Source organism: Gigantopelta aegis, chromosome 12 (genome assembly GCF_016097555.1).
Source record: "Gigantopelta aegis isolate Gae_Host chromosome 12, Gae_host_genome, whole genome shotgun sequence".
NCBI classification, from domain to species: Eukaryota; Metazoa; Mollusca; class Gastropoda; order Neomphalida; family Peltospiridae; genus Gigantopelta; species Gigantopelta aegis.
The window spans coordinates 4662984-4679882 of record NC_054710.1 but is presented as its reverse complement, the minus strand read 5'-3'; the positions used below and the strand labels follow the sequence as shown (position 1 = coordinate 4679882).

The following is a 16899-nucleotide window of genomic DNA, read 5'->3' as shown; positions in this document are numbered from 1 at the left end:
AATCAATGTGATCTAGTGGTGTTGTTAACAAAACAAACTTTATATGTCAAAATTACAAAATGTTTGACATCAATAGCCGATGATCATTTAATCAATGTGATCTAGTGGTGTCGTTGAACAAAAATACACTTTTAACTCCTCGGAGATGGCTATATTATGCTGTCCGAATTGTTCTATTGCTATTTATGTTGGACTATTTGTAAAAGTTGTTACAAAAATTATAGCATACGGGATGGATGAAATGAATACTTTTTTCAAGGTATAATATGTATACTTTATAACCAAAAACAACAAACAATGCTGTGCATTATACAATTTTTCAAGACATAACAATTTTATTTTAATACATTAATTAGTAAATAATTTTGTACAGTTTTCAATTGTTGAAGGTATAATCTTTAACTTTCGAAACAAATTTAATGCTTTTAACCAAGTGTTGAAGGTATAATCTTTAAATTTCGAAAAAGAAATTAATAAACAGTTTCGGACATTATGCCATTGTTCAAGGTGTGAACTAAACTTATCAAAACAAAAATTAATAAACACATTTGGGCATTTGCTCAAGTTATACTTTTTTACATTTTAAAACAAAACTGAACAAATACTCTGGACATCATACAGTTGTTCAAGATATATTCTTTACATTTCAAAACAAAATTTACATTTTTTTTTCTTCTAAGCATTATGCATCTTTGAGACAACCCCCTTTAGGGACACGTGGATGAAAAGAAAGTACACATCTTGAAGAAATCGTCCCAGATGTCATTTCCGGCGCATGGTTCGTCCTCCATTCTTACACCACCGCTACAGACGACGTGGACTGAACAACTGCTGCACGACTGGTAATCCCCGTCAGTCTTTCCCTCGCAGCTACTGACGCAGATCCAGTTGCTATTGCTAGGCAACTGGGCGTCTGACTTTCCGTCTTGTGTTAGTTTGATGAAAGTGGTTGTTCCAAGCAAATGGATGTCCGTGCGTCCTTCTTGTTTGGGTTCCATAACAGTGGTTGTTCCAAGCAACTGAACGTCTGTGCGTCCTTCTAGTCTTGGCTTGATGGTGTTAGTTAGTGTTGGTAAATCGCTTCCTTCGTTGTTGAGCACCAGATCGCTGACTGGAGACAATGCCGCGTCTGTACAAGTGGAGGAGATGAACGTGCACATTTTCAACACGTCATCCCAGACGAAGGTGCTAAGACACGGGATGTTGTCAATCAAAACCGAGTTGGCGCACATGGCAAAGACTTTACAACTCTTACAGGACTGGTACTTTCCGTCAGGTCTACCTTCGCACGTGTTTATACAGTTTGAAGATGGCTTGGATAAAGGTGTTGAAGTCGTTACTTTCACACCTTCATTTGTGTCATCAGAGTTGGTTGTTGGAGCCTTTGTAACACTACGTGGACTGTCCGTCTCCATCATCATCTCCATATCTATGTCTGCTGCTGCTCCGAGAGCCGTTAAAGCTGGTTGAGTGCAGGTGGACGAGAAAAATGTGCACATCTTGAGGAAATCGTCCCACATGTTCAGAGCAGGGCAGGGTCGACGATCAGTGATCGTCTGTCCGAAGCAGGTGGCGAACACGTCACATCCGTAACACGACTGGTAATCACCGTCCGCCACACCTATACAACTCCTGATACAGGCGGCTCCCGTCGTCACCGTTGCAGATGGTGTGACTGCAACCGCAGCGCTTGTTGGCGACGTCGGCGATGTCTGTGAAGTGGTGGTCGACGCCGCGGTGGTTGGAATCTCCACGCAGGTTGACGACAGGAACGTGCACATCTTCAGGAAGTCGTCCCACACGTTGATCCCGGGACACAACCTGCCGTCCAGTGTAGCGCTGTCTGTGCAGGTGACGAAGACGCGGCACCCGAGACACGACTGGTAGTTTCCGTTCGGTCTGCCCGTGCAGGACGTGATGCACGCTGACCCTGTCGTCGCCCGAGGAGAGGTGGGAGACGTGACGCTTGTTACTGATGTTGCTGATGCGGCTGACGTGGCCGACGTCGCACTTGTTAGACTAGTCGCAGACGTTGCACTAGTGATTGATGTTGCGCTGGTTCCAGATGTTCGACTAGTTAGAGATGTTTGACTAGTTAGAGATGTTTGACTTGTTCTAGATGTTGCGCTAGTGGCTGAAGTTGCACTTGTAACAGATGTTGGACTGGTCATTGAAGTTGGACTTGTTCTACTTGTTGCTGACGTAGCACTAGTCCCAGATGTTTGACTTGTTGCTGACGTTGCACTAGTCCCTGATGTTTGACTTATTGGTGACGTTGCGCTAGTCCCAGATGTTTGACTTGTTGGTGTCGTTGCGCTGGTCCTAGATGTTTGACTTATTGGTGACGTTGCGCTAGTCCCAGATGTTTGACTTGTTGGTGACGTTGCGCTGGTCCTAGATGTTTGACTTGCTGGTGACGTTGCGCTAGTTCCAGATGTTTGACTTGTTACAGAGGTTTGACTTGTCACAGATGTTTGACTTGTTGCTGAAGTTGCACTATTAGCGGATGTCACAGATGTTTGTGACGTGGCCGACGAGGTGCACGTGCTTGATCTACTGTTGCACTGTTTGGAAGCGTCGTCCCAGAACTGCCCGGATGAACACGGCCGGTCGTTAATAATCGACTGTGCTACACAGGAGGCATACACATCGCACCCATTGCACGACTGATAGTTGCCGTCTGCTAACCCAAAACAGTCCGTAATGCATGTAACACCAAGCGAAGTGGTTGTGGCAGAAGTAGCTGAACTTCGACTGGTTATAGATGTTTGACTTGTTGGTGATGTTTGACTTGTTGGTGATGTTTGACTTGTCACTGATGTTTGACTTGTTGCTGAAGTTGCGCTAGTTCTAGACGTCTGACTTGTTGCAGATGTTTGACTTGTTGGTGATGTGGCACTAGTTTGGGATGTTGGACTATTTACAGATGTTTGACTTGTTGGTGACGTGGCACTAGTTTGGGATGTTGGACTAGTTAGTGATGTTTGACTTGTTGGCGACGTGGCACTAGTTTGGGACGTTGGACTAGTTACAGATGTTTGACTTGCTGGTGACGTTGCGCTAGTACGTGATGTAAGTGACGTTGCACTGGTCGCTGATGTTGGAGATGTGGCGGACGTGGCCGACGTAAAGCAAGTGTTCGATGTACTGCTGCACTGTTTTGTGACGTCATCCCAGCTCTGACCTTGAACGCAAGGTCGATTGTCGATTATAGATCCGGAAACACATGACGCGTACACATCGCATCCATTGCACGACTGGTAGTCGCCGTCTGCTAACCCGAAGCAGTTGGTAATGCACACAGTTACAGGTCTTGCTGATGTTTGACTTGTTACTGATGTTTGACTTGTTACAGATGTTTGACTTGTTCGTGACGTCGCACTAGTTTGGGATGTTGGACTAGTTACAGATGTTTGACTTGTTGGTGACGTGGCACTAGTTTGGGATGTTGGACTAGTTACAGATGTTTGACTTGATCTGACTGACTAGTTTGGGTGTTGCACTAGTTTGGGATGTTGGACTAGTTACAGATGTTTGACTTGTTTGTGACGTGGCACTAGTTTGGGATGTTGGACTAGTTACAGATGTTGGTGACGTGGCACTAGTTTGGGATGTTGGACTAGTTACAGATGTTTGACTTGTTCGTGACGTAGCACTAGTTTGGGATGTTGGACTAGTTACAGATGTTTGACTTGTTCGTGATGTTTGACTCGTTGGCGACGTGGCACTAGTTTGGGATGTTGGACTAGTTACAGATGTTTGACTTGTTCGTGACGTGGCACTAGTTTGGGATGTTGGACTAGTTACAGATGTTTGACTTCTTGGCGACGTGGCACTAGTTTGGGACGTTGGACTAGTTACAGATGTTTGACTCGCTGGTGACGTTGCGCTAGTACGTGAGGTAGGCGATGTAACAGACGTTGCTGATGTAAGTGACGTCGCACTGGTCGCTGATGTTGGAGATGTGGCGGACGTGGCCGACGTAAAGCAAGTGTTCGATGTACTGCTGCACTGTTTTGTGACGTCATCCCAGCTCTGACCTTGAACGCAAGGTCGATTGTCGATTATAGATCCGGAAACACATGACGCGTACACATCGCATCCATTGCACGACTGGTAGTCGCCATCTGCTAACCCGAAGCAGCTGGTAATGCACACAGTTACAGGTCTTGCTGATGTTTGACTTGTTACTGATGTTTGACTTGTTACAGATGTTCGACTTGTTTGTGACGTCGCACTAGTTTGGGATGTTGGACTAGTTACAGATGTTTGACTTGTTGGTGACGTGGCACTAGTTTGGGATGTTGGACTAGTTACAGATGTTTGACTTGATCCTGACGTGGCACTAGTTTGGGATGTTGGACTAGTTACAGATGTTTGTGACGTGGCACTAGTTTGGGACGTTCCACTAGTTACAGATGTTTGACTCGTTGGTGACGTGGCACTAGTTTGGGATGTTGGACTAGTTACAGATGTTTGACTTGTTCGTGATGTTTGACTCGTTGGCGACGTGGCACTAGTTTGGGATGTTGGACTAGTTACAGATGTTTGACTTGTTCGTGACGTGGCACTAGTTTGGGATGTTGGACTAGTTACAGATGTTTGACTTCTTGGCGACGTAGCACTAGTTTGGGATGTTGGACTAGTTACAGATGTTTGACTTGTTCGTGACGTGGCACTAGTTTGGGATGTTGGACTAGTTACAGATGTTTGACTTCTTGGCGACGTAGCACTAGTTTGGGATGTTGGACTAGTTACAGATGTTTGACTTGTTCGTGACGTGGCACTAGTTTGGGATGTTGGACTAGTTACAGATGTTTGACTTCTTGGCGACGTAGCACTAGTTTGGGACGTTGGACTAGTTACAGATGTTTGACTTGTTCGTGACGTGGCACTAGTTTGGGATGTTGGACTAGTTACAGATGTTTGACTTCTTGGCGACGTAGCACTAGTTTGGGATGTTGGACTAGTTACAGATGTTTGACTTGTTGGCGACGTGGCACTAGTTTGGGATGTTGGACTAGTTACAGATGTTTGACTTGCTGGTGACGTTGCGCTAGTACGTGAGGTAGGCGATGTAACAGACGTTGCTGATGTAAGTGACGTTGCACTGGTCGCTGATGTTGGAGATGTGGCGGACGTGGCCGACGTAAAGCAAGTGTTCGATGTACTGCTGCACTGTTTTGTGACGTCATCCCAGCTCTGACCTTGAACGCAAGGTCGATTGTCGATTATAGATCCGGAAACACATGACGCGTACACATCGCATCCATTGCACGACTGGTAGTCGCCGTCTGCTAACCCGAAGCAGTTGGTAATGCACACAGTTACAGGTCTTGCTGATGTTTGACTTGTTACTGATGTTTGACTTGTTACAGATGTTTGACTTGTTTGTGACGTCGCACTAGTTTGGGATGTTGGACTAGTTACAGATGTTTGACTTGTTGGTGACGTGGCACTAGTTTGGGATGTTGGACTAGTTACAGATGTTTGACTTGATCCTGACGTGGCACTAGTTTGGGATGTTGGACTAGTTACAGATGTTTGACTTGTTTGTGACGTGGCACTAGTTTGGGACGTTCCACTAGTTACAGATGTTTGACTCGTTGGTGACGTGGCACTAGTTTGGGATGTTGGACTAGTTACAGATGTTTGACTTGTTCGTGACGTGGCACTAGTTTGGGATGTTGGACTAGTTACAGATGTTTGACTTGTTCGTGATGTTTGACTCGTTGGCGACGTGGCACTAGTTTGGGATGTTGGACTAGTTACAGATGTTTGACTTGTTCGTGACGTGGCACTAGTTTGGGATGTTGGACTAGTTACAGATGTTTGACTTGTTCGTGACGTGGCACTAGTTAGGGATGTTGGACTAGTTACAGATGTTTGACTTGTTCGTGATGTTTGACTTGTTGGCGACGTGGCACTAGTTTGAGATGTCGGACTAGTTACAGATGTTTGACTCGTTGGCGACGTGGCACTAGTTTGGGATGTTGGACTAGTTACAGATGTTTGACTTGTTCGTGACGTGGCACTAGTTTGGGATGTTGGACTAGTTACAGATGTTTGACTTGTTCGTGATGTTTGACTTGTTGGCGACGTGGCACTAGTTTGGGATGTGACACTAGTTACAGATGTTTGACTTGTTGGTGACGTGGCACTAGTTTGGGATGTTGGACTAGTTACAGATGTTTGACTTGTTGGTGACGTGACACTAGTTTGGGATGTTGGACTAGTTACAGATGTTTGACTTGTTGCCGACGTGACACTAGTTTGGGATGTTGCACTAGCTACAGATGTTGGACTAGTCACAGATGTTTGACTTGTGGGTGACGTGGCACTAGTTTGGGATGTTGGACTAGTTACAGATGTTTGACTTGTTTGTGACGTTGCGCTAGTACGTGAGGTAGGCGATGTAACAGACGTTGCTGATGTAAGTGACGTTGCACTGGTCGCTGATGTTGGAGATGTGGCGGACGTGGCCGACGTAAAGCAAGTGTTCGATGTACTGCTGCACTGTTTTGTGACGTCATCCCAGCTCTGACCTTGAACGCAAGGTCGATTGTCGATTATAGATCCGGACACACATGACGCGTACACATCGCATCCATTGCACGACTGGTAGTCGCCGTCTGCTAACCCGGAGCAGCTCGTAATGCACACAGTTACAGTTGTTGCTGATGTTTGACTTGTTACTGATGTTTGACTTGTTGCTGAAGTTGCGCTAGTTACAGATGTTGGACTAGTTACAGATGTTTGACTTGTTCGTGACGTGGCACTAGTTTGGGATGTTGCACTAGTTACAGATGTTGGACTAGTTACAGATGTCTGACTTGTTCGTGATGTTTGACTTGTTCGTGAAGTGGCACTAGTTTGGGATGTTGGACTTGTTACAGATGTTTGACTTGTTGGTGAAGTGACACTAGTTTGGGATGTTGGACTAGTTACAGATGTTGGACTTGTTGGTGAGGTGGCACTAGTTTGCGATGTTAGACTAGTTACAGATGTTTTACTCGTTGGTGACGTGACACTAGTTTGGGATGTTGGACTAGTTTGAGATGTTTGACTTGTTCCTGATGTTTGACTTGTTGGTGACGTGACACTAGTTTGGGATGTTGGACTTGTTACAGATGTTTGACTTGTTGGTGAAGTGACACTAGTTTGGGATGTTGGACTAGTTACAGATGTTGGACTTGTTGGTGAGGTGGCACTAGTTTGCGATGTTAGACTAGTTACAGATGTTTGACTTGTTGGTGACGTGGCACTAGTTTGGGATGGTGCACTAGTTACAGATGTTTGACTTGTTGGCGAAGTGGCACTTGTTTGTGATGTTGGACTAGTTACAGATGTTTTACTCGTTGGTGACGTGACACTAGTTTGGGATGTTGGACTAGTTTGAGATGTTTGACTTGTTCCTGATGTTTGACTTGTTGGTGACGTGACACTAGTTTGGGATGTTGGACTAGTTACAGATGTTTGACTTGTTCGTGATGTTTGACTTGTTTGTGACGTGACACTAGTTTGGGATGTTGGACTAGTTACAGATGTTTGACTTGTTCGTGATGTTTGACTTGTTGGAGAAGTGGCACTAGTTTGGGATGTTAGACTAGTTAAAGATGTTCGACTTGTTGGCGAAATGGCACTAGTTTGGGATGTTGGACTAGTTAGAGATGCTTGACTTGTTCGTGATGTTTGACTTGTTGGTGACGTGGCACTAGTTTGGGATGTTGGACTAGTTACAGATGTTTGACTTGTTGGCGAAGTGACACTTGTTTGGGATGTTGGACTAGTTGCAGATGTTTGACTTGTTGGTGACGTGACACTCGTTTGGGATGTTGGACTAGTTACAGATGTTTGACTTGTTGGTGACGTGACACTCGTTTGGGATGTTGGACTAGTTACAGATGTTTGACTTGTTGGTGACGTGACACTAGTTTGGGATGTTGGACTAGTTACAGATGTTTGACTTGTTGGTGACGTGACACTAGTTTGGGATGTTGGACTAGTTACAGATGTTTGACTTGTTTGTGACGTTGCGCTAGTACGTGAGGTAGGCGATGTAACAGACGTTGCTGATGTAAGTGACGTTGCACTGGTCGCTGATGTTGGAGATGTGGCGGACGTGGCCGACGTAAAGCAAGTGTTCGATGTAGTGCTGCACTGTTTTGTGACGTCATCCCAGCTCTGACCTTGAACGCAAGGTCGATTGTCGATTATAGATCCGGAAACACATGACGCGTACACATCGCATCCATTGCACGACTGGTAGTCGCCGTCTGCTAACCCGAAGCAGCTGGTAATGCACACAGTTACAGGTCTTGCTGATGTTTGACTAGTTACTGATGTTTGACTTGTTATAGATGTTTGACTGGTTGGAGATGTTTGACTTGTTGCTGAAGTGGCACTAGTTTGGGATGTTGGACTTGTTACAGATGTTTGACTTGTTGGTGACGTGACACTCGTTTGGGATGTTGGACTAGTTACAGATGTTTGACTCGTTGGTGACGTGGCACTAGTTTGGGATGTTGGACTAGTTACAGATGTTTGACTTGTTGGCGAAGTGGCACTTGTTTGGGATGTTTGACTAGTTACAGATGTTTGACTTGTTTGTGACGTTGCGCTAGTACGTGAGGTAGGCGATGTAACAGACGTTGCTGATGTAAGTGACGTTGCACTGGTCGCTGATGTTGGAGATGTGGCGGACGTGGCCGACGTAAAGCAAGTGTTCGATGTACTGCTGCACTGTTTTGTGACGTCATCCCAGCTCTGCCCTTGAACGCAAGGTCGATTGTCGATTATAGATCCGGAAACACATGACGCGTACACATCGCATCCATTGCACGACTGGTAGTCGCCGTCTGCTAACCCGAAGCAGCTGGTAATGCATACAGTTACAGTTGTTGCTGATGTTTGACTTGTTATAGATGTTTGACTCGTTGCTGAAGTGGCACTTGCTTGGGATGTTGGACTAGTTACCGATGTTTGACTTGTTGGTGACGTGGCACTCGTTTGGGATGTTGGACTAGTTACAGATGTTTGACTCGTTGGTGACGTGGCACTAGTTTGGGATGTTGGACTAGTTACAGATGTTTGACTCGTTGGTGACGTGACACTCGTTTGGGATGTTGGACTAGTTACAGATGTTTGACTCGTTGGTGACGTGGCACTAGTTTGGGATGTTGGACTAGTTACAGATGTTTGACTTGTTGGTGACGTGACACTCGTTTGGGATGTTGGACTAGTTACAGATGTTTGACTTGTTGGCGACGTGGCACTAGTTTGGGATGTTGGACTAGTTACAGATGTTTGACTTGTTGGCGAAGTGGCACTTGTTTGGGATGTTTGACTAGTTACAGATGTTTGACTTGTTTGTGACGTTGCGCTAGTACGTGAGGTAGGCGATGTAACAGACGTGGCTGATGTAAGTGACGTTGCACTGGTCGCTGATGTTGGAGATGTGGCGGACGTGGCTGACGTAAAGCAAGTGTTCGATGTACTGCTGCACTGTTTTGTGACGTCATCCCAGCTCTGCCCTTGAACGCAAGGTCGATTGTCGATTATAGATCCGGAAACACATGACGCGTACACATCGCATCCATTGCACGACTGGTAGTCGCCGTCTGCTAACCCGAAGCAGCTGGTAATGCACACAGTTACAGGTCTTGCTGATGTTTGACTTGTTATAGATGTTTGACTTGTTATAGATGTTTGACTCGTTGCTGAAGTGGCACTTGCTTGGGATGTTGGACTAGTTACCGATGTTTGACTTGTTGGTGACGTGGCACTCGTTTGGGATGTTGGACTAGTTACAGATGTTTGACTCGTTGGTGACGTGGCACTAGTTTGGGATGTTGGACTAGTTACAGATGTTTGACTCGTTGGTGACGTGACACTCGTTTGGGATGTTGGACTAGTTACAGATGTTTGACTCGTTGGTGACGTTGCGCTAGTACGTGAGGTAGGCGATGTAACAGACGTTGCTGATGTAAGTGACGTTGCACTGGTCGCTGATGTTGGAGATGTTGCGGATGTGGCCGACGTAAAGCAAGTTTTCGATGTACTGCTGCACTGTTTTGTGACGTCATCCCAGCTCTGACCTTGAACGCAAGGTCGATTGTCGATTATAGATCCGGAAACACATGACGCGTACACATCGCATCCATTGCACGACTGGTAGTCGCCGTCTGCTAACCCGAAGCAGCTGGTAATGCACACAGTTACAGGTTTTGCTGATGTTTGACTTGTTACTGATGTTTGACTTGTTATAGATGTTTGACTGGTTGGAGATGTTTGACTTATGGCAGAAGTGGCGCTTGTTGGCGATGTTTGACTTGTTACAGATGTTTGACTTGTTATAGATGTTTGACTGGTTGGAGATGTTTGACTTGTTGCTGATGTGGCGCTTGTTGGAGATGTTTGACTTGTTACAGATGTTTGGCTGGTTAGAGATGCTTGACTGGTTACAGATGTTTGACTGGTTACAGATGTTTGACTAGTTGCAGATGTTCTACTGGTTGGACTCGTGGCTGAAGTGGGAGAGGTAGGTGACGTCGCTCTGGAATTTTAAAGCGTGAATAGAATAGAAATATTAAATATAAAGTGTTAGCAGTAATAGGTGTAGTAGTAGTAGTAGTAGTAGTAGTAGTAGTAGTAGTAGTAGTAGTAGTAGAAGAATACGTAGTAGTAGAAAAATACGTAGTAGTAGTGGCTGTAGTAGAAGACGAAGTAGTAGTAGTAGTATTAATATTAGTAGTAGTAGCAGTAGTAGTGGTAGTGGTAGTAGAGGTAGTGATAGTGGTAGCGGTAGCGGTAGCAGTAGCAGAAGTAGCAGAAGTAGTGGTAGTAGTGGTAGTAGTAGTGGTAGTAGTAGTGATAGTAGTAGTAGTAGTAGTAGTAGTAGTAGTAGTAGTAGTAGTAGTAGTAGTAGTAGTAGAAGCAGAAGATAAATTAGTGGTAGAAGTATTTGTAACAGTAGTAGTAGTTGTAGTAGTAGTAGTAGTAGTAGCAGTAGTAGTAGTAGTAGTAGTAGTAGTAGTAGTAGTAGAATACGATAAATTAGTGGTAGAAGTAGTAGTAATATTAGTAGTAGTTGTTGTAGTAGTAGTAGTAGTAGTAGTAGTAGTAGTAGTAGTAGTAGTAGTAGTAGTAGTAGTAGTAATATTAGTAGTAGTAGTAGTAGTAGTAGTAGTAGTAGTAGTAGTAGTAGTAGTAGTAGTAGTAGTAGTAGTAGTAGTAGTAGTAGTAGTAGTAGTAGTAGTAGTAGTAGTAGTAGTACCTATAATAATAATGGTAGAAGTAGTGATAGTATTGGAAGTAGTAGTAACAGTAGTTCGAGGGCCTATTTATGTTATTCTAGGGGCATGCTCTCCAGAGAAATGTTTGAATTTCAGGTGTTAAATACGACATTCCTAGCCTTCAGAGAACAATAACATGGAGGATGGACAGCTTTAAAGCATTACCAGAGACAGAGATATTCTAAATATTACACATAAAGTACAACGACTTGTACACAATTTAATGATCTACTTCACTCCATCTGTTACTTCTCAGACGCACGTGCGTTTTAAAAAATATGAGAAATCCATTTGTTGATATTAAAAACACCATGATGATGTGTACGGATGTACGGAAATGGATAATCTAAACAATAAAATCTAAATAATGTTTGACTTCAGTTATAAAAAAACGGCTCCAAAGACCTGTAAACACCGTTCTCACTTGAACGATTTTCTACGCGAAAACCCTAGGTAATTCGTACGGGAATCGCACGGCTGTACAATCTTTTAGTCGCACCGCAGTTGTGCGAAAAATCGTTCAAGTGAGAACTGGGCTTTACACACTATACGCGAATTCGCGAGCGAATTAGACAGGCGTGCGAGTGAAAAATATAGAACAAACACAAACTATACTGTGAATGCGTATTTTTTTTGTACGCGTTGACAATTCGCCTGCAACGTCATTTCCTGTTTCCGGTCAAGAAGCACGTGGTTAAAAAAATGGCACCGTCAACCAAAGAGAATAAAAAGGAAGAACTGATAATACCCGTCCAAGAACATCCAGTGCTTTATGATAAAATCAGCTGCAACTACAACTCCACAACTGGTGTAACAAAGGCCGTGGTATGTACTATCCTGTATATGGGATGGTGCATATAAAAGACCCCTTGCGTTAAATAAAACAGCTCTTTCTTTCTTTTACAACATGGGGATAGAACATTTTAAGTTATTGTCTATTTTTACTATTTATGAAACTAATAAATGCATACAATACGTCAATGTTATTGCTAATCGTTGTTCAGCAGAAACGGCCAGTATTGTCACTGACAACTGAAAATTCGCACGAATTTTTTATTTTTTTCGCGAGCAGTGTGCATGTAGTTGTCGCTAGCGTCAACGTGAAATTCGCGGCGAAATTCGCGCCAACAATCGCTCGCGTACATTGTGTAAAGCACTTAATAGTAAAAGATATGCCTTAGTGTTTAAAAACTAGGGTATGTCCCTTTAACTCTGTTATAATGTTATCCAAATCTGTTACAGGTTTGTAGATTAATCAAACTTAGTGTCCATTGAAACTAGGTTCTGCGATTTTAAGGGATCTTTTAATCGGCGGGACGGGATGTATAATTCAGTGGTAAATCGGTGGACATATACGCGGTCGGTTTAAGATCGAACCCGGTCGGTGGACACATTGAGCTATTTCTGGTTCCAGCGAATGCACCATGACTGTATAGCAAAGGTCATGATGTGTGTGATACTGTCTGTGGGATGGTGCACATGAAAGACCCCTTGCTGCTAATGGAAAAAATGTAGCGGGTTTCCTCTCTAAGGCTAATTGTCAAAATAACCAAATGTTTGAAAAGTTAAAGTTTGTTTTGTTTAACGACAACACTAGAGCACATTTATTCACTAATCGTCGGCTATTGGATGTCATGCCTTTGATTTTTGATATACCAGTCGTCGTGCACTGGTTGTAACGAGATATAGCCAAATGGGCGCACAGACAGGGACCCCAGACCGACCACCCATCAGCCGAGCGCTTTACCACCGGGCTACACCCCTCCTTCTCCCCGACTCCCCCCCCCCCCCACCCCACCCCCCCCAAAATGATTTGACATCCAATAGCCGATGATTAAAAAATCATTAGAGTCGTAAAACAAAAACAATATTTAAAACTCTATTTCCAGGGCTGAGTCGACTACCTGCAGTCGGCTACGTTGGCGAAAGTGCACACTCCTAAGACGGCGTCATAGTACAGCGATCCGGGACACAACATCACGTGAGTGGTCTGACCAATGGAACACACGATGTACTGCTGACACGATCCGCAGTATGCGTACTGAGCCGGAAACACCTGTCCCGCGCACGAACTGACGCATGTTGGGAAGACTGAAAAATTAAAGGACGAGCCACTTTTGAATATATATTATATTTTTTATTTTTTTTATTTTTTTGGTCAGTTATTGACCTTTTCGGGTACAAGATACCAATTTTCCCTGTTTTGTAAAGTCGATAATCACTAAAATACGTATATTATATTTATATTTATATTATATTATATTATATTATATTATATTATATTATATTATATTATGTTATGTTATATTATAATATATATATGGGGCGGGATGTAGCCCAGTTTTAAAGGCTCGTTTGATGCGCGGTCAGTCTGGAGTCGATCTTGATTGGCGAGCCCATTGCGCTATCTCTCGTTCCAGCCACTGCACCAAGACTGGTATATGAAATGTTGTGGTATGTGATATCCTGTCTGTGGGATGGTGCATATAAAAGATCCCTTGCTACTAAATGAAAAGTGTACCGGTTTTTTTCTCTAAAACTATACGACAAAATTACAAAATGTTTGACATCCAATAGCCGATGATTAATAAATCAATGTGCTCTAGTGGCACCGGTAAACAAAGCAAATTTGTTATATATAAATAGTCAAACCTGTCATAGCGACCACCTGCAATAATGATGATGATAACTAGTTTAACGTGCCCATATACCACTAGGGTTTCGAACACGCCCATCCCGAGTCCGACCTCCGATAAGATGGGTGGCCTGACTCGGGATGGAGGGGGGGGAGTGAAAATGGGCAGAATTTTGAAAATATCAATTAGTAAAAAAGTTAATAGAATAAATAAAAAAAATAAAAAGGTTACAAGCCAAAAATAAAAAGAATTGACTGCTCGGCCGAATATTTATATAATTTGGAGCATTTTAGAAGGACAGTCGAAAATTAAATAAGAGAAAGAAGACAGGATCGGACTATTTAATAATATTTTTTAAAAAGAAGTAATTTTGACATAAAATTTTGAACGCAGGTCTAAAAGTTTAAAGTCCGATCGATATGTTCACGCGAGTGGCCTCGTTAAGGCCGTTTGGGTGCACAGCTTAAAGGGACGAGATGGGTTGCATCCCGTCAAGAAAACCCCTAGATTGACAGTCGATAGACGTTGAAGGTGTAGTGCTGTGCTGAAATACAGATCTTGAGAAGCCGGATCCGTCTGAACGATAGAGAGTATCAGACTAGGATATAGTCCAGTCGTCATGGTTAGGTATAAGCGGTCACCTGCCTTAAGCGGCCACTTCTTTCTCTCCCAAACGATTTACAATGCAAATGCACCTGTTTAACACGGCCATCGGCCACCAAAATCGGATCCCAAATCGCTAAAATACCTGTATTAAGCAACCACAGGAAATGTTCACTGTTATATAAAAGTGATATTTTAACAACAGCAATACGGTGCAGCAAATGACCGATCTTCACGCCTTCCGGAATACAAGTACGCGTTCAGTACCGACAACTTGACTGTATATCAATTAAGACATTATGACTCTGGGCAGGCTACGCTTGAGATCCACTTACTGTGACAATACACCGCAAGAAGTAGCAATTAAATAGGTGGCTTTTTGTTTGTTTGTTTGTTTGTTGTTGTGTTTTTTTTTTTTTTTTTTTTTTTTTAAACGCCACAAACATTTAACACAGAGACAAAGACATTTTGTGTATTTTTGGACATTACAAACATGGATAATGATGTGATGAATGGTGAAGCCGCAGTATTTCCATTTTGGTATGGGACTACTTGACAGGTCCGTGCTCCACGCTTGCTGTCAGTTGAGCTATCTCGGTATCACCCGAGCCCGTGGTACACGGAACCTGCTGTGCATGCCGGGTAATCATCCCCCATGTGGGGTCATACATTTGGGAGACACGCCCATAACCACACCCGTGAAGTGGGTGAAACTCGGTGTATGTGGCCTTACACCTACCCATTGAGCCTAGCGGTGCACTCACTCTGGGTTGGAGCTGGTACTGGCATGAAAAATCCCCCATTGCCTCAGGTGGGATACGAACCCAGTACCTACCAGCCAAAAGTCCGAAGGCATAACCACTACACCACCGAGGCCGGTTGCAATTAAATAGTTAAATGAGAGAAGAAAAAAAAAGTAATACATTCCAGTTGCATTTTTTCTGTCAAAAGTTGATTGATAGTCAACTTTGAAGCACACCTCCGTTAATTAGCAGTACAGACGGTAAAACAAGAAACAACACAAGCTTTAAAGACTCTATATGTGGCAACTTGTAAGCAGCGGTCACCTGTCTTAAGCGGTCATTTTTATCTACTCCCTTGTGCTTAAGATCTCGCTCCAGCCAGTGCACCACTACTGATACATCAAAGGCCGTGGTATGTGCTATCATGTATATGGGATGATGCATACAAAAGATTCCTTGCTGCTAATCGAAAAGAGTAGCCCATGAATATATGTGTGGTCATTAACCATATGTCCGACGCCATATAACCATATATATATACAGTGAATCCCTTCTAAACCGGACACCCTCGGGACCAAGTAAGATGTCCGGTTTTAAGAGGTATTCAGTTTAGAGAGGTTCTATTCTGTACAGATATTTAAAAGTGGGCCGCGAAAAAAGTCCGGTTTTGAGGGAATTTCGGTTTTGAGAGGTTTCACTGTATATATATATATATATGGCATGACAGTGTCTGGGATGTAGAGGTGGCCAGTATAACAACTCGTTGTTTTATTTTGACGTTTAGACGTTTTAATACATCTAATAAAGTTATTTTGTTTCGTTTCTTCCCTATCTAATGCTCTGACGAAATGTGTAAACGTTTAAATCATATATTGAAGTCTAGATACTTAATTCAAAATAACTAGAAGCATACGTTATAGTACAACCTTAAAAATTAATGTGTACCACAATCTGGACTATTTCTCATTCTAACCAGTGCACCGCGACTGGTATATTAAAGGCCGTGGTATGTTCTGTCTATCTTTGGGATGATGCATATAAAAGATCCCTTTCTACTAATGGAAAAATGTAGCGGATTTTGTCCATAAGTCTATACTTGTATGTCAAAATTACTGTTTGATACCCAATAAGCGCTTAATAATAAATCGGTTTTCTCTAGTGGTTTCGTTAAACAAAACATACTATAAAACAAACTTCTCTGTTTGATATCTAACAGCCGAATAAATCGGTTGTCTCTAGTGGTTTCGTAAAACAAAACACACTTTAAAACAAATTTTACTGTTTGATATCCAACAGCCGAATAAATCGGTTTTCTCTAGTGATTTCGTTAAACAAAACAAACTTTAAAACAAACTCTATTATTACAGTATATTTAATACGTAAACATTCAATAACATTTTGAAAGGCATCACATACAGACAGGACAATACGTACCACGACCGTTGACATTCCAATAGTTTAACACAAATTTGGACTTGAAAAAAAATCGAGTGCGTCAAGTGCGATCGATCCTGAAACTTATCGCACCTCATGCGAGTGTTACATCAGTGAGTTACATCAGCCTTGGCATTTTGAGAGACAACGGTAATACTATTAAATTTCATCGTGGACAAGATGTGAAAA

General features: G+C 43.1%; 1 protein-coding gene across 1 annotated transcript; it reads right to left on the bottom strand.

Annotated features, from left to right (window-relative positions):
* Positions 1 to 707: 707 nt before the first annotated feature.
* Positions 708 to 13953, bottom strand: LOC121386587 (cell wall protein DAN4-like). Its single transcript, XM_041517537.1, has 8 exons — positions 13947 to 13953; positions 13213 to 13385; positions 10098 to 10474; positions 9413 to 9637; positions 8651 to 8875; positions 8046 to 8293; positions 3897 to 5294; positions 708 to 3271 (listed from the first exon to the last, which is right to left on the bottom strand). The coding sequence occupies exons 1-8, from the start codon at positions 13951 to 13953 to the stop codon at positions 708 to 710; spliced, it is 5217 nt and encodes a 1738-aa protein (XP_041373471.1).
* Between the last annotated feature and the right edge of the window lie 2946 nt (positions 13954 to 16899).

Bases quoted from the DNA above. Each gene is read 5' to 3' on its own strand.
- LOC121386587 (XM_041517537.1), bottom strand. The intron at 10,475-13,212 runs GTAGCCGACTGC...ATCTGTAACCAG, and splicing joins GAGTGTGCACTTTCGCCAAC to TCAAACATCTGTAACCAGTC. The intron at 9,638-10,097 runs GTCAGAGCTGGG...GTGCATTACCAG, and splicing joins CAATCGACCTTGCGTTCAAG to CTGCTTCGGGTTAGCAGACG.